Source organism: Bos grunniens, chromosome 10 (genome assembly GCF_055505025.1).
Source record: "Bos grunniens cultivar Pamir isolate PY7600 chromosome 10, Bosgru_T2T1.0, whole genome shotgun sequence".
Lineage (NCBI taxonomy): Eukaryota > Metazoa > Chordata > Mammalia > Artiodactyla > Bovidae > Bos > Bos grunniens.
In genome coordinates, this window is record NC_141174.1 from 67,347,366 (window position 1) to 67,365,333 (window position 17,968).

A 17,968-nucleotide genomic window follows, 5' to 3' on the forward strand; every position below is an offset into this window, starting at 1 on the left:
AAAATGAAATTATTTAGCAAAACCCAAGGGATCCTGTGAACAATCTGGAAATTCCTTAGTTAAGGTCTTAAAATTCTGTCCTAGTCCAAGGGTGTAAAGGTAAGAACAGGCTCCCCTCTACGTGTAGGTTTCTCCTTAAAGAGGGTGACTATTACCTAAGGGGTATCTTTGTCCTTTCCCTTAGATTCCACAAGTTCTTCCTTTGGGATTACAGGTGGAAGAGCAGAGGGATCAGGATAGGGATGCTCAGAAAAAAGAAGACACAAAAGAGCCAAAGTAGGAGAAGAGAAAGGAGGAGAAGCAGTGATGACTTATGAGGTCTTTTCTAATCTAGTCACTGTTTCTGATAATTTCTGATTTGTCTCTTGCAGTGAAGCCATTTTATCTTTCCCTTACTTTGAGGCTTCCAGGTGCCAATTAAAATGTCTCCATTCTAGCTGTTTGATCGTAAGCCTACTTTTTCTAAGTTAGTGTGCAAATAAACCAACTTAGGTAAATCAAAAGTGCCCCATTTTAGCCATCTCAGGAACAAATGATTTTTGGTCAGACCTTGCCGTTAAGTTACATACTTGCAAGTGTCAGTTTCTTAAACCCAGCTGAAGTTCCTATAGGTTCATCCAAGAGTTGTTCATCCAAGAGTTGCTGGGCCCTTGAGGCACAGGTTCCCATTATTGATTTGGTAGTCTGGTTCAGGTGTGAGATACCATCTGAACAATTTTCTGAGGACAGTGTGGTGGACTGGGTGTGCACTAGTTTCCCCAGGAGTTACCCTTGGGTCAGTGCGCCTCTGTCATGTGTCTCAGTTTCTCCTGGTGACAGTCTTTAGACTGTCATGCGTGCTTGGAGCGCTGTTATCAGCCTCTGTGGTGCCCCCCAGAGGGGCAGTATTTACTTAATGGTCATAGCAGGTTCCTAGCAGGTTCCCTTGTAGGACCACTGCATGTGGTAAGGATTGACACATCTGAGGGTAGCCTGTGGCCGATAGGAGCAAAATGTCCCTTTATTCTTCAGAGCTGAAGAACTCTCTCTCATTTCACTAACAAAAAATTTTGTTCAGACCATGTATCAATTTACCCTTTTTCTTTAGTTTAAGTTGAACTTAACAAAAATCAGCCACATATGTTTTCCCTGGACTTACTCTGCAGATCCCCTTGGGACTCTGCCTAGGAAATGCATGGATGCCCCTTAAGATGAATAAAAACTAGTCCAAATAAAACTTTCAGGATCATCACGATGCATACATGAGCTCTGGATGTATGAGGAGAACTCACCAGAACACCTGGTGAGAGATGCTGAGAAGCTAGTGAGGCTCAAAATACCCATGCTGGTACTGAGTACCAATTTGAGGTGTCTTCCAGGTATCTTCTGGTGGGTGTCTCTGGTATTCTGCCCACTACACCAAGCGTATATCAATGAAAAATTAATCAAGTCAATCTATGAAAGAAATTTGAGCCAAATTTGAGGACTGTAACCCTCAAATTTGGGTTCTGAGAACTGTTCCGCCTGTGAGAAGTCAGTTACATAAACTTTCTGAGACAGAGGGCCATACATTAGATCTGGGGTCCCCAACCTCCGGGATCTAATGCCTGATGATCTGAGGTGGAGTTGATGTAATTACAATAGAAATAAAGTACATGATAAATGTAATGCACTTGAATCATCCAAAAACCACACCCACCCTGCCCTACTCTTGTGAAAAATGGTCTTCCACAAAACTGGACCCTGGTGCCAAAAACTTTGGAGATCATTATCATTAGATGATGTGTTTACACAATCCAGTTTATGCAGTTTACTTAATCCAGATCAGTGCACTGTCATAGGAATCTGATTTTAAGGCGTCTTGTTGATGCTGGAATGTTGCTGTTTGCGGTCGAGCAGGAGTTACCCTTGCATCAGTGTGTCTCTGTTGCGTGTCTCAGTTTCTTTAGACTGAGACAATAGTCTAAAGACGTTCTTTAGACTGTCTTGTGTGCTTGGAGTGCTAAGTTATCAGCCTCTGTGGTGCCCCATTCCTGCCAATGGGGAAGGTTTTGCTGATGCAAAATGCAAATACACAATGCACAATAGAGGGGAGACAGGAAGCTAAAGGGCAGAGAACATTTTTTTAATATTGTTTATTCTTATCTTGGGACTTCTCTGGCAGTCCAGTGGTTGACTCTTGAGCTTCCAATGCCAGGTTGCCCTGGCCCCAGGGAACTAAGATCCCACATCCTATGTGATTCGGCCAAATAGACAATTTTTCTTGTCTTGCCATAAAATTTTCTTTCATACAACCTTATCAAAAGCTGCTTTGGTAGAGTAATGAGACATGAAGCCAGATTACCCATAGGTGAAAGATGAAATCACAATGGAAATTAGAATATGCTTTTAAAGGAAAGACAAATAATGAAAATAGGACTTAGCAAAACTTTCGAGATTCAACTACCTGGCCCTTAGAGGGAAGTTTATAGTTGTCAATGCATATACTGTAAAAGGTAAGAGTTGAAATGGATTTATCTATCCTTCTATTTTAAGAATCTAGAAAAAGAACAGTAAATTATAACCCCAAATATAGATGGAAATGAATAATAAACAATAGAATTATGAAATAGATAACCAAAAAAATCAACATAAAAATTATAAGCCCTAACAAGACAGATCAAGAAAAAAGATAAATTGCAATTTACTAATATTGAGAATAAAAGGGCAGACTTCAGATCCTTTATAGATTCAAAAAACGATATGTTGAGCAATTCGTTCTGTTCTATTTAACAGTGATGAAATGGACACATCAATTTATGTGAAGTTCGAGAAGAGACAGTACTCATAGAGGGTGATTTCCTGTCAGATTAGTGCTCATCTCTGGAGGGGGCAGTAATTTATCGACCTGTATGCTTAAAGTTGGTACACTTTGTTGAGCCTCATTACATTTTATTTTAAAATTCTAGTGGTGGTGGTGCTTAGTCACTCAGTCATGTCTGACTCTTTGATCTATAGCTGATGGGATTCTCCAGGCAAAAATACTGGAGTGGGTAGCCATTCCTTTCTCCTGAGGATCTTCCTGCTCCAGGGATCAAACCTGGGTCATCTGCACTGCAGGCAGATTCTTTACCATCTGAGCCAGGGTAAAATATACATAAAATTTGCCGTATTTAAGTGTTCGGTTCAGTGGCATTAAGTACGTTCACAATACAGTGCAGCCGTCACTACTGTCCATTCCCAGAACTTTTTCATCATGCCAAACAAAAACTGCAGATGTTAAAATAACTCCCCCTTCACTTTTCCTCTCTGTCCCTGGTAACCTGTAACCTGTATACTTTCTGTCCCTCTGAATTTGCCAACTCTAGGTACCTTATAAAATCGTTTTCACTTTTAAGCCAAATTGGAAGGCAAGAGAACAATGAGTTCTTGAGATTGTTTGTTTGTTTTGGCCGTGTGGCACAGCTTGTGGGATCCTGGTTTGCTAATCAGGGATGGAACCTGGGCCTCCTGCAGCGGAAGAGCAGAGTCTTAAACGCTGGAGCCAGGGGATTCCCTGTATTCATTTTTAATGTGGAATATTTTTTTTAAGTCTTTATTGAAATTATTATAATACTGTTTCTATTTTCTATTTAGGTTTTTTTGGCCTCGAAGCATGTGGGATGGAACCCAAATCCACTGTATCGGAAGGCAAAGTCTTGCACTGGACTGCCAAGAAAGTCCTGGAATGATAAAACAATTTATTTAATTAAAAAATATTCATTTATTAATTTTGAGACTTTTGACTGTTAATCGAGGGTAGGTAGTAACTTGGAGGGAATGGCAGTGGGTGCTTTGTTTTTTAAGGTGGTTGTAATTTGAGCCCCAGTTAAAGTTGAGAGTTCCCAGTTGAGAGGGATATTGAGTATTGGAGGCTTGCCAATACAAGGTAAAATCAGGGAACTAAGGAGAGAGAGCCAGAGACAGAGAAGAGAGAAGAGAGTAAGAAGGATATAGTGTACAGTAGTGAAAGTTAAAGGGCAAGATTAAGAAGATTATCATTTGCCAAGGTACATTTTGAGCTTTATCAATAATCATCAGGATTTGAGTACCTCTGCCAGACGAGAAGGCAATGGCACCCCACTCCAGTACTCTTGCCTAGAAAATCCCATGGGTGGAGGAGCCTGGTAGGCTGCAGTCCATGAGGTCGCTAAGAGTCAGACACGACTGAGAGACTTTACTTTGACTTTTCACTTTCATGCATTGGAGAAGGAAATGGCGATCCCAGGGACAGGGAAGCCTGGTGGGCTTAGTTGATGGCATATGGGTGTCGGGGGAAAGAATCTACATACATAAAGGTTTTGAGCGAGGGTGACAGAATAAGAATTGGTTATAAAATTAGGATATAAAAACCAGCTTGCAGCCCATTCCCAGCCTACTCACTAAAAACTGGTCTTTTGCAAATTCTCTCAGTCTAATTTCTTACCTGTTAAGTAGAGATAATGTCTGTCTTAATGGATTGCTGTAAAAGTGAACTATGGCCAGCACCAAAGTCTGGCTGCTGCTGCTGCTAAATCGCTTCAAGAGTGGGATTGCTGGATCATGTGGTAGCTCTATTTTCAGTTTTTAAAGGAGCCTCCATGCTGTTCCCCATAGTGGTCAAATCTTTCTTTATACCTTTGCTGTCATGGTCCTAATACATTTGATTCCTGTTTTCCCGATGTCTTTGACCCTATTCTCTTAATCCTGCCATCCATCTTTCATACAGTGCTAGATTAATTTTTCTAAACATTCATGATGATGATTACCTGATCAAAATGTGTTAGTGAGTCATTATTACCTAGATTAATGGTTCCCAGATTGTGATCCACGACACCACTGGGCAGCAAGCTCCCTGGGATGCTACAGAATAAACTTTAGGGGAAATCATAGTGATACATATTAGACAACATGTGAACTACTAGCTTGAAGAAGGCTAATTTCAAGGTTAGATCATGCAATATTCCTCTCAGTATCAAACAGGAAAGAAAGGTGGTAGTGTCCAGTTTGATTCCAAGGTCTGAGAAGCTAAGGTGCCCAACATCTTGTTAGTAATAACTGCAGTTATTTAAAAATAAAAATACCTTTAGATTTTTGTGTATTCTTTTTTCAAATATCTATTAAGTTGTTCAGACATTAAGTGCTTATCATTTGGATATTAAAAAAAATAGAACTTTTACATGTTTATTTCGGCATGTCATAAAATATTGAGATACTAGGAACACTGAACTAAGACAGTTTGGAAACCTCTGGCCTGCCTTTGAAGAACTTAAGGTTCTTCAAAACTTCTAGTAACACCATGTACCCATAAACATGTACAAATAAACATCACATATAGTATATTACAAGTGTTCCCTTAAGCATCAGAACTAATCTCTTAAATTCAACCCTCTGACCAAGCCCAATCAGTGTTCTTACTCAGTTCTTCAAGACTCATCTGGATATTCCCTCAAGTGTTTTTTTTTTTTTTTTCCTCTATCTCTCATAGTTTTTTCTCCTTGGAAGTTCCAATTATCCCTTCCTTGGGTTTGACTCGCTAGAATGCTCACAGACTCAGATCTGGTTTATTATAAAAGGATATAACTCAGTAACAACCAGATGGGAGAGACACACGGGGCAAGGCAGGGGGAAAAGGCATGAAGCTTCAAGGTCCTGTGTGCGCTCCTCTCCCCTAATCTCCGCACATTCATCAACCTGGGAAGTTCTCAACCCTCTAGCTAACCTCTCCAAGTATTACTTTTCCGTCAACTCCCAGGCTACCTCCTCCATCAAGCCTTCCCTTACCAAACTGTTAACTACCATAGCACATAACCACATCACAGGACCCACTGTGTAATAAATCATTGCTTTTGTTATTTACCTTTATGTCACCTGTGCAATGTTTCGCTGCGTGTACTGCAAGCATCTTTGAGGTGAAGAATGTCACGTGACATTAAAGTTTCCTATAGCAACTAGCAACATGGAGGTTGCAAATCACAAGGAGTTCAGGTAATGCATGAATTTATCCAGGCTCCAGACCAGATTAAACACCCACATACCTCCACATGTACAAAAGGGAGATGGAGCAGAGGTTGGAGGGCACAGGAGAAAAGGCAAAGTGCACAAATGCTGATTGGTGGAGCAAAGCAGAACTGTGGGGCAAAAGGCCCCTGTGAGGCCAGGCCTCGAGCTAACAGGGTTTGTACATTGGGAAAAATGAGTCATGGAGAAGCTGACATAGGTTCATTCTTAGGAGTTAACTAGGGAGGCAGGACAAGGAGGTGAGGATCTCACAGCTGAGTTTCCTACCCTTTCTCTCAAGAAGCAAGTAGAACTCTTAAGGGGACCAGAAACGCCAATTACAGATTCACTTGGGTAAATAACCTTTTGGGGCTTCCCTGATGGCTCAGATGGTAAAGAATCTACCTGCAACACAGGAGACCTGGGTTTGATTCCCGGCGTCAGGAAGGTCTCCTGGAGAAGGGAATGGCCACCCACTCCAGTATGCTTGACTGGAGAATTCCATGGACAGAGGAACCTGGTGGGCTACAGCCCATGGTGTCACAAAGAATTGAACACAACTGAGCAACTAACACTTTCACTTTTTTTCTTTCAAATAACCTTTTAAACATTCTGAAAATGGTTAGAATATCCAGCTCTTCTGTGAATTATTTAACTGGGTTTCCCCCTCAAAATATTTGAGACATAATCAACTGTGTGAATGCAATATGGGCATGAAGGCAAAGAATTTTAACCCTATATATTAGGGTGGGATGTTACTTGAGTTGATTGGGTGCCTCTGGACAGTTCCAGTAATAATAAAGAGTAGGGGGAGTTGGTGAAGAAATTGGGAGGTCCAGGGAAAAATGGGAGATGGCTAAAGTCAAAGTCTGCCTAGTTTGACTAAGAAATGAAATATGGGGAATTCCTAGGAGGTCCAGTGGTTAGCGGCTTCCCTGGTGGCTCAGATGTTAAGGATCTGTTTGCAATGTGGGAGACCTGCATTCAATTCCTGGGTTGGAAAGTCCCCTGGAGGAGGGCATGGTAACCCACTCCAGCGATCTTGCCTGGAGAATCCCATGGACAGAGGAGCCTGGCAGACTACAGTCCATGGGGTCATAAAGAGTTGGACATGACTGAATGACCAAGCACACCAGTGGTCAGGGCTCCACACTTTCACTGCTGAGGGCCCGGGTTCAATCCCTGGTTGGAGAACTGGGATCCAGTAAGAAAAAAAAAGGAATTATGGCTGCACCTTTGGTGAACCATGGGGGAAGGAGGGGGAGAGAAGGTCTGCTGTGGACTTCAGATGACTAATAATCCAGCGGGCCAGGTCCAGGATTGGCCACGCAAGGCAACAGCAGAGATTAAGCATATTTAGGAATACAGGCAGCTGGTGACACAAACCTGGTGGAAGGAGTCTGGCACACACTGCTGCAAACAGGGAACACCCACAGAAGACTGACTAATGCTCACAGAAGAGGGGGTGGGGAAGGGGGCCAGTCATAGAGCACTTAAAATGAGTAGAAGAAAAATACTCTGGGTTAAATAGAAGAAAAACATTCTGGGTGAAACTGTAACCTTGAACTTGTTAACAGATTAGTTCAGTAGTATTCAGTGGCCATATTTAGATTAAAAAGCTATTTTCATTTGTCAATGCTGCAGTCTGAATAGTTACAGAAATATTTATTTAAAGTAACACTTTATAAAAAAAAAAACAACACAGAAATGATTTAGATTAAAAGCTCCAAGGTGTATTGTTTCATACCTGTTATTGCTATCTATACCTTCACCCCATTATTAAGCCACTTCAGGTAACTTTCAGTTCATAAATTTACAGTGAGGTTACAAAGCCCAGTCAGGATGGGACAGAATGTGTTCCAAGTTAGGAAGGGACCACGTGACTCTTCAGTTATGTCTCCCATGGAGCATGTATGCTTCACTGTTTCTTCCTGCACATCTTTTGGCTTCTCTGGTTGTGGCTGGTTTACAGTCTCCTGATGCTAATGATGTGCTGCTTTTTGATCCTAGGAGGCTGATCCAAGCTTTCAGGCCTCCTCTCCTGTAGGCCCTAATTATGAACTGTGAGGTTCAGGAGAGCTGGACAATCTGGAGGCTGGGAACGAATGCTTGCTTAAGGGAGGAATTGCCATTCCAACATCAACTATCTTTAATCCTACTGCAGAAACTGTTTTCATTCTGGGGATGGTGAGTCCTAGAAGATCATGGCCAAGAAGCAGATGTCCTAGGTAGCTTCCTCTGAGAGTCTATCTCCAAGACAGAGCCATGTGGCCACCTGCTTTTATCATATTTCTAATAGCTGCTCCATTTCCTCAAGGGCTGTTGTGAAATCATTTACTTGATTGCTACATAAGGTCTGTTGTTCAAGGAACTGGGCTCTCTCTTCTTCTTTCATTTTCAACTTTACCTTTAAGGCCTGCACAGAAAGACATTAATAAACAAAAAACCCCACAAAACATTGACTCAGAAAAGACAATAACCAGAACATTCTGTTCCATTGAGGAAGACCACTGGAATACTAACACACACTGTCTCTTTTTAGATTTATCTGTGTTGGCTTTAAGAACTGTCTTTAATACAGAATCTGTTATCTCAGCTGGAGCAATGAAATCCTCTAGGATTCCATGTAGTATCCCACGGTTCATCCAAACAATTCAAATAAGTCCAGACCCAAGAATCTGGGTTTCCTATTACAGGTTTCCCTGAGATATCAAGTGTCCACAGCATAGGTTTTGCACAGGTGTCAACTCTCACCTGGAGTAATCTGGCATGTGCACACTGTCTTGTGCCCTGTGGATGTGAACATTTCTACGCATCTTTAGAACAAAAAAATTAGTTGAAAAAAATAGTGAAATCAAAGTCTTGGAATGTAGTTAATAGTAATGCATCAATATTGGTTTCTTAGTCCTGACAAATATACCACGACAATGTAAGATGTTAATATTAGGGGAATTGAATTCTCTATTATTTTTGCAACTTTGTCACAATCTAAAATTGTTGCAAAATAGTTTATTAAAAATGAATAAATAGATAAATAAAAGAGTCCTCCAAAGACCCTCCTATTGTGGTAAGAAATGGTAATTTTGCCTTGGGGTGATGTCTGCCTCTCACCTGTAACTCCTCCATCTGCTTTTTGGCTGTTTCGTTAAAAAGCTTCAGTTCATCTTGCAAAGTTTGTAACAGCAGCTAAGAGAAAAGCAGTAGCAAATATAGTAACAGATCTTTATTGAAAGGTAAGAACTTTTCTTCATATAAACTCTTCTCCTCACAGGAGTTGAATTAGATGATCACTAACATCCCTTGCATTCGGTCATTTACTGAGTGTCCACACACGTGCCAGGCTCCTCTGAGAAACGGAGTCCACAGGAGGGACAGAGGACTACACCTCCACATGCTCCGTGCTACACAGGCACTATGAACAAAAGGCAGGAGCCACTGAAGGGCTGACTAAGTTGCCTTGAGGAGCTGAGGAAGGTGTCCATGCCTAGTATTCTAAGATGACAACTGATCTTCCTGGGGAAGAGATCACAGAAGCTCAAAAGGCTTTAATCCCCAAAAATTACCTTCCTACTTCGGGGAAGGAACCAAAGAGAGGACTAATTTAATTCAGGCTGGGCCTTTGTAAGACACAGTCCTTAGCAAAGGAATAAGGGGAAAAATTTGGTAAAGCATACAACAGAGAAACCAGAAAGCTGTCTCCACTAGTCCACCCTACTATGGGTTTTAAAGTAGTACATTTTCAACTTAGACTCACTCTTTTGTAAGCACAAAGTCACCCTTAAGGAAAATATGCTATTTTGAGTACACATCCACCAACCCTCTTCCTGGATAACCAAAGGCTGCTTCGTGGGCTTTGCCGACAATATGGCAGAGAACTGCTTAGATCAGCAAGGCCCCACGCTCACTGGGCCCTCACCCCCTCACACCTGCCCCCTCACCATGGAGTCCACGTGATCTGCGGTGGAGTCTTGCTGTGACGCCAGGGTCTCACTGCCTAAAACCAGTAGATACAACAGAGTCAGCCCTGCCTAGGGAACTGCAACTTAAAAGAAAATAAAAAGCCCTCCACAGGAGTATTCATGAGGGAAACTTCTCTGAGGGTCTGGGCCTGGACTTTCTCTCCTAAGCTTTCACCTCGGCAGTGTCCCCCATGCCTGCTCTCCAGAGCTGGATTTTACTTCCCCTTCCTCTCCAGGTATGGATATGGCCAAAACTTTCTTCTCAGCTCAGCAGAAAATTTGTCCAAAAGAAATGTATAGGTTTTGGGTCTGTTTACAGTACATAAAACTATTTCTAAAATCTCTATAGGCCTTCAACATTTTTATTGTAAAAACAATGCACATACATAGGCAATTAAAATCATGCAAAAACGTACATGGTGACTACAACAAATATATCCTAAAATGCACTATTTTAATGGCAGTATTCAAAATCAGTACTCTAACTCAAAGAAGCATGGGCTCCTTCCCTGGTTATTCTCAAGTTCCTCAACTCAGGCTCTCTGACAGTCTCTGGGTAATGCCTTCCGTTGTCTCCTCTTTGTTACAGACTACCCTCTAGGGACAGGGTAAGAACAAGAATCACATTTTGACCATCATGACTCAGAGATTACTAGCCAGCTTCAGAACCTTTTCAACAGTATCATCTCTCTCTCTCCACCCATGAAGATTCCTTGTGTGCCATATCCCTTGAAACAAAGAAGATATTTCTGATCTATTTGCAAGATCATACCTGTCAGCATCAAAAGAATGGCATAAAGTGTTCAGGTAGGAAAGAGATAACCCTGTCTCCATAACATCTGAAACGCTTTTGGGCAGGCAGAGTCAACACCACCAGAGACCAGAGAGGAGCTCCCTGAAATCTTCAGGGCTTTACTAGGCAACCCCTGCCCTGACCAGGTCAGCTGACACCATGCTGAACTCCTGCCACACAGCCCAGAATCACTCAGGAAAGGGCATATGCACGGACTCCTCCGAAGGCAGTTCTTACCTGGGTTGAGGCCTTTGCTTTCTAAAATTGCCAAACAGTTGTCCTGAAACTTCTCCAGCAGCTCTACTTTTTGAGTCAGGTCTTTCAGCTCTCCCTGTTGGGGTGAACATGCAGACAGGTCAGGCCCATCCCATTCCTTGGGAACAGCCACAGCACAAGCCCAGTGTCTTTTCTGCCTGCCCTCAGGACCACTTGGTGTGGTCCCTCAGGAGTCCACATGCATCACCAGGGCAGCTGATGGCAGAGGTCTGGTGGGTCTCTTACCTGAGTTTCAATCAACTTCTGGTGCAACTGCTTGTTGACAGCCTCTAAGAGCTGGTTCTTATCCTTGAGCTCTTCTTCCGATTTCTGTTTACTCAATGGTTTGTAGCTGTAATGATAATTGTACTTAGATGAAGAGGTGGAGGGGTTAAGAGTATGGGCTATGGAGTTACACAAACAGGCTGGTTCAAATCCTGGCCTCACCACATAGTGGAATATGAACTTCAGGGAGCTCTGTAACCTCTCAGGTTGTTTCCTCATTTGTAGAATTAATACCCTCACCTCATATTATTATTATTGTGAAGGGTAAAGGAGAATATACATGCAATTTGTGACAGAGCTACTGACCCATAGTAAATTTTAATCAGTAATAACCATTATCATCATCAATACTGAATCTTTTTATGGCATCCGGTCCCATCACTTCATGGGAAATAGATGGGGAAACAGTGGAAACAGTGTCAGACTTTATTTTTTTGGGTTCCAAAATCACTGCAGATGGTGACTGCAGCCATGAAATGAAAAGACACTTACTCCTTGGAAGGAAAGTTATGACCAACCTAGATAACATATTCAAAAGCAGAGACATCACTTTGCCAACAAAGGTCCGTCTAGTCAAGGCAATGGTTTTTCCTGTGGTCATGTATGGATGTGAGAGTTGGACTGTGAAGAAGGCTGAGCGCCGAAGAATTGATGCTTTTGAACTGTGGTGTTGGAGAAGACTCTTGAGAGTCCCTTGGACTGCAAGGAGATCCAACCAGTCCATTCTGAAGGAGATCAGCCCTGGGATTTCTTTGGAAGGAATAATGCTAAAGCTGAAACTCCAGTACTTTGGCCACCTCACGTGAGGAGTTGACTCATTGGAAAAGACTCTGGTGCTGGGAGGGATTGGGGGCAGGAGGAGAAGGGGACGACAGAGGATGAGATGGCTGGATGGCATCACTGACTTGATGGACATGAGTCTGAGTGAACTCCGGGAGCTGGTGATGGACAGGGAGGCCTGGCGTGCTGCGATTCATGGGGTCGCAAAGAGTCGGACACGACTGAGCGACTGATCTGAACTGAACTGAGTCTGTTTTAATAGTATTTTGTCTTTAGAACTTTTAAGACATGCTCAAATAATAGATGTGGAGTTACAACATATTTCTACAAACTTTCCAGCTTATATTATTTCTGCCTTCGGGACTACAATGGCCAAGCAAGCCTCAAGCATAGCAAGATGTAGTTTTCTCCAAGATTTTACCACTAGCAGAACACTCATTTTGAAATCACTAATACATGCAGCTTCTCCCATCCTGAGGGCTTCCTGCCCTTGTTAATAGGCCATCACTGGGTTTAAGCCGTGGTCCTGGCATGGAGCCTCCAAACTCCTGTCTGTAACTCAAGATTGTTGCATCACCGACTCTTGCCCTGACATTGGGTCTTAGGCCTGGCTGTGTCTCACCCCTGAAAATTCCATTCCAATTTCTGAGGTGGCACCAGACTCCAACATGATAAAACAAGTCCCATGAGTGATTCTGAGGTACAACCAGAGCCACCACTCTGTATTAAGCCCCACTACCCTAAAGTGGTGGCCAAGTTTTGTTTACCCTGCTGCTCACCTCTTCCTGAGGTTCCTCCTGGAGGTGTCTGTAGCCTTCACCTGCCTAGAGAAGCAAAAACAAATCAGGATGTTAACTAGCCTTACTGTGGTGATCATTTAACAGTATACACAAATATCAAATCACTATGTTGTATACTTGAAACTAACACAATGTCATATGTCAACTATACCTCAATTAAATAATAACAACAAAGGAATCAATCACAGAGAATCATGGTACTGTTGTTACGTATGTTGTGAACAAGGCAGAACAAAAAGAGCTTGATTTTCTAAGGCAAGAACCCAAGGTTACATACAGTGCAGACAGTACAAGCTTGAGAAGCTCTGAGGCACCACACACTTTTGTTTCCGCCCAGACTATTGAAAAAGGCTTATGAATAGGGAATGGGCTCCCTTCCTGATCGCTTTGACAGCCTGAGAGACCTGCTCCTGCTCAGAATGGTGTGGCTCCCACATGTCAACCTGACTCAGTGGGAGCTGAGCACTGGGGGAAGGACACACACACACACTACACCAGGCTGGCCTGTGCTCACACTAGCAACTTAGGCTCACAACTAGCACCCACCTGCCATGACTACCACTTAGGGCTGGTGTTTGGCTGCAGTGCTGCTATTTGCACATGCAGAGCAAATGCTGAGAGAGGAAAAAAGTATCTATTATAACCCTGGCTGCACCTCTTCTGAGCTATCAATACCGAGGGTTCTGAAAAACAGCTCAGCAATGCTGTGATGCTCTGGGCCACTGACTACAGGCCAATCCATGAGACACCTTTTGCTCTTCAAAACACTAATTCTTGGTACTGAGCAATTTCTAACAAGAAGTTCTATTTGGATACTGATGTTCTGACTCTCACCCATTCTCTCGTCTCGGTTTGATGATTTTTGTAACATCATTCTCTGAAGCTCCTGAATGAGGTCTGGAAACATCAACTTCTTTGGACTTAACAGGTAACTGGCTCTTAAAAGTGGCTCGAGTTTGTGCATCTGCAAAGGAAAACAAGAGGGTGAAACCTCACATATCATGACCAACAGCTGCCAATTCTATAAATCCTGAAGAATAAGACTTGTAGACCAATTGGGAATATAAACCAAAAATTCTTTAAATGTGACAGTGCAGTGTGTTTGAGAGTGGCCAGAAGCTTGACGATATAGCAAACCGAATGGCCAGAGGGTGTAGCTGTGAAGGTGGAGATTCATATAAGCAAAGACCACAAGAGGCAGTGTGGCTGCCAGCAAGGCAAAACACAGCTGAACCCTGCCTCACACAGCAATTCAATGAACTATCTCATTCTGCTCTTAAGCACTTTGCCTGCTCCCCTAAGCTACACGCAAGCTGTTTCAAGCTTCAGCTGTTGCTTAGTTATTTTGACCAGACTGGCTCACTAACTAGCTCTCTAAGACAGTGGTCCCCAAACTTTTTGGCACCAGGGACCAGTTTCCTGGAAGACAATTTTTCCTCAGACCAGGGGTGGGGTGGGGATGGTTTCAGAATGCTTCAAGTGCATTACATTTATCCTGCACTCTATTTCTATGATTATTACATCAGCTCCACCTCAGATCATCAGGCATTAGATTCCGGAGGCTGGGGCCCCCTGCTTTGGAGATGTCTTTGTACCTCAGCATCTAGGAGACTATCTGGCATATTAGCAAAAATTCAAAACCTGCTTACTGAGTAAACGGAACATGTCAGTTTCACAGACCATCTCTAAAGTAGCTCCTTTCGTTGTCTTCCCTCTTCCATGCTGGCCTTTACCATCATCCATTTTTGTTTATCCATCTTTAAGTTTAGAGTTTCATATTAGGTTCCTTATTTGGCATTCTGTTCTGATCCTGGTAGGCTATTGCCAGATAACCAGAGAAATGGCCCTGACATGACACTCTTCTTCCCTAGAAGAGAGCATCTGCCTCCTAGCCCTTATGCTGCCCTCTGCCACACATCTCTTTCTACCACTTTCATTCCATAGCAAATCCAAGTAACCTGTTCTGGAGTTAAGTCCTCACCCTACCCCATCTAATACATGCAAAGGATTCTTCTACTTTATACCAACTTTCATTTTGTTCATTGTAAAATGGCCCCTTTAAAAACCTGGGCCCATACTCTGCTTTTTGAGATTTCATATGCCCCAAGGCAACTAAGCCTGCGTGCCACAATCACTGAGCCTGCCTAGAGCCTGTGCTCTGCAACAGGAAAAGCCACCACAATAAGAATCTCCCGCTCTCCAAAACTATAGAAAGACTGCGCAACCAAAAATAGTTTTAAAAACCTTGACCTATCTTAAGTTGAAGAAATCAACGATTAAATCAAGATGAAGAAATGAGGTACAAAGCACTGAATTGCAGGCATTAGGAAACTTTGTGTTTGATAAAGATTTATTTTGATGACTTTAGCTGCACAACAGTTTGGAATAAATATGATTTCTCAGGCTAACAAATTATTTCACTTATAGGTACACTCAATGGGCACTTACATCCTATTTTCCACACTCTTTCACACAAAGCAAGTATTAAAAGGGTTCTTTCTGAGATCTGTCAAAAAAGGTAACCTTGGGTGAATGAATTTACCTTCTCCTCTCTCAGGTATTAATAAGTCATATATGATAAGAAATATCTCATGTAAAAAGGTATCAACAGCAAACTGATCAAAATTAACACTCTTCATTGACTGGAATTGGTTCCAATAACCCATATTTGTTAGAACCTAAGGATGGTATTGTAGGAAAAATTTAGCAGTGTTTAACAAAGACTATCTTCTTAAAATGAGAGATGCTAAGGAGGGAACTGAATGGCTAGTGCCAAGGATGGAAAGACTAATTTTTCACTGTATATCGTTTCCAAACTTTGGAATTTTTTTTTAACAGGTGTATATGTTATCTGGACAGGGAGGCCTGGCGTGCTGCGATTCATGGGGTCGCAAAGAGTCGGACACGACTGAGCGACTGATCTGATCTGATTTGATCTGATATGTTATCTGTTAAAAAAAACTAAAAAACAACCAACCCTTGCCTAACATCAAAAAACCTGGGAGGCAGCCTAAAATTTTTTAAATATTGAGGTTACATATGACTGTAAAGCTGTGACAGGGAAAGAAGCAAAGAGATGAAAACCTCCAGTTTGGGTGGGGAGATGCCAGTCACTCCCCACTGCACTAAAGATGCCGCTTTCTAAGGGAAAGGCAGTGTTAAGACTGACTCTAGTTCTTCCATCAACTCCTAAGCCCTGCTGATGACAGGATTGCCATTCAGGTGTTCTGAAGCAATATAAGACAAACAAAATCCTGGAAGGCCTTTGGAGAAAAGCCTATTTACTTCATAGGTCAATCCTACTAGCCTCATCAATCAGTTGCATGGAGTCACCTGGGAAACGATCTTAAATAGCTGCTTCAAAACCTTCCACCACCACCCAGTTCTCATGTTTAAAACCAATTCTCTGCAATAATCTCTAGATTAGGCAGCTCAACAGTTGCAGAATTTAGGAGATGATTTCAACTCCAAGCTGAGTCACACAAAGCAAAATGGCAAAGCAATCAAACATTGCTTTTAATCATGCCTCCTCTCCCAAAGTTTTGGAGCATTAGTTAGGCCTGATCCCTCTCTCTCACTTTACTCAACAAATGTTTGCTGAGAATGTACTATATAAAGGACACTGTGCAGTTACAAATGGGAACCAGACACAGTGTGAACTCTAGTGCTTCTCCCTAACTACGCTGCTTTTTAAATGACTCTCTTCTCTCCTCCCTGACAACAAACCCAGTCCCTCAGGACAGCCCAATTCTGGAAATAAAACAGATACGTATAAAAGGGATCCCTAGCTTACTGCGAATAATATTGTAGAATAGTTAGCAACTTGAATCTAATTGGTGAGTGCAGCAGAGGTCGGTTTGAAGAAGCAGGGGGGTGGGGCAAGTCTAAATTTCTACCTTACTGCCCTTTCCCTAACTCCCATCATAAACTAGACAGCCCGGTTCTAGGGAAGTTAGTAAGCTGTCAAAGCCGGTAGAATGCCCTTCCTTGCCGGTGCCACCCATCCCCAACAACAGATTTGACGCCCCCAGACTCCTGGCCTGACCACTCCAGGGCCGGTTCGCAGTGCCAGGGGGCAAGAGCCCCGTGGACACCCACCTGCAGGGAGACCGCTGCTCAGCACACTGGAGGGCTGCAGGGTGTACACTGTCTTAACCACGCTGGTCATCGTAACGAGGCGGCACGGCTGGGGCCTAGAAGTTACAAGGTGAATGGTTACCCAGGGCTGGGCCAAGGCGACCAAGCAGGCGGAGGCCCCAGGAGAGCGCGACTCAGGAGAGCGAAAATCCACCATTCCCATCCCATCCCATCGACTTCCCACATCCAGCCCAGTTTCCTGCCCCGGGAGAGCCGAACCCAGGTGCCTGCTGCTCCTGCCCGCACGCCTCGTCGCTCTGGTTCAAAAGATGCTCGGCAATAACTGCCGTACCACCGACCGCGTCTGCCGCCTGGGTTTCAAAGGGAAACTTCCGGCGACCGGGCGGAAGGAGGTGTGGTGCGCTCTCCGTAGGAGGCCATGTTGTACGGCAGTCACTGGCGTGGGCGACGTCTTCGGCAGCTGCCATGCTGTACGGAAGATCTGAGTCGATGCCAGAGTTTGAGCTTCCTGGCGCTGGGTATAGGAGTCCCCAGGTCTGGGCGGGGGAAGGGAAGTGGTGCACTTTGCCGTCTTTAATGGAGCTATGAGCGACTGCCGTCATATTCTGGCCTTGGGACGGAAACGCAGTCACGTTTAGTGTCCTTGTCACAATCCTCTTTATTTGGTCTGTGATTGTTAGGGATGGTGCATGATGCCGGAAAGCCAGGAGCGCAGAGAGGGATTGGTAGAAAAAAACTACACGGAGGAGAGTGGCAGGTGAGATTTGGAGAGGGCTTGTGAGCTGAAATACCTGAGACACCTATCCTCAGTCCTAACTTTTAAAACACTTATCCAGAATTTAAGCCGAAATTCAAAGCTACTCCTAGCCAATGGGGCAGAGTTCTCTAACATTTAGTGCGCTAATTCATTTCATTCGACAAATATTCATTGAGCACCTGCTTTGTGTCAGACCATAATTCTAAGTGGGCGGGTGGGGTGAGGACAACAAATATCAAAACTAACTTGGACTGTGCCCTCCTGG

General features: G+C 43.3%; 1 protein-coding gene across 5 annotated transcripts; it reads right to left on the reverse strand.

The window, feature by feature from the left end:
- Positions 1-7,687: 7,687 nt before the first annotated feature.
- KNSTRN (kinetochore localized astrin (SPAG5) binding protein) lies at positions 7,688-17,677 on the reverse strand. 5 transcript variants are annotated; one of them, XM_086321921.1, is made up of 9 exons: positions 17,205-17,677; positions 16,947-17,041; positions 13,683-13,812; positions 12,828-12,872; positions 11,230-11,335; positions 10,966-11,059; positions 9,903-9,970; positions 9,088-9,162; positions 7,688-8,392 (listed from the first exon to the last, which is right to left on the reverse strand). In XM_086321921.1, exons 1-9 carry the CDS (start codon positions 17,546-17,548, stop codon positions 8,261-8,263), a joined length of 1,089 nt encoding a protein of 362 aa, XP_086178047.1. In that variant the 5' UTR covers positions 17,549-17,677; the 3' UTR covers positions 7,688-8,260. The 5 variants fall into 5 exon arrangements, 4 of the variants coding, with proteins under 4 accessions (XP_086178047.1, XP_086178045.1, XP_086178044.1 ...); XM_086321919.1 differs by having other exon boundaries at positions 9,915-9,966; positions 17,205-17,676; XM_086321918.1 differs by having other exon boundaries at positions 9,915-9,970; positions 17,205-17,676.
- Positions 17,678-17,968: the final 291 nt, after the last annotated feature.

What these genes read in the sequence shown, in the direction of transcription:
- KNSTRN (XM_086321921.1), bottom strand. Translation starts at nt 17,548, where the DNA reads ATGACGGCAGTCGCTCATAGCTCCATTAAAGACGGCAAAGTGCACCAC. An exon ending in AAACCGAGACGAGAGAATGG is followed by an intron (nt 12,873 to 13,682) that starts GTGAGAGTCAGA and finishes TTGCTTCTCTAG; the next exon opens with GCAGGTGAAGGCTACAGACA. An exon ending in AAGCAAAGGCCTCAACCCAG is followed by an intron (nt 9,971 to 10,965) that starts GTAAGAACTGCC and finishes TACTGGTTTTAG; the next exon opens with GCAGTGAGACCCTGGCGTCA.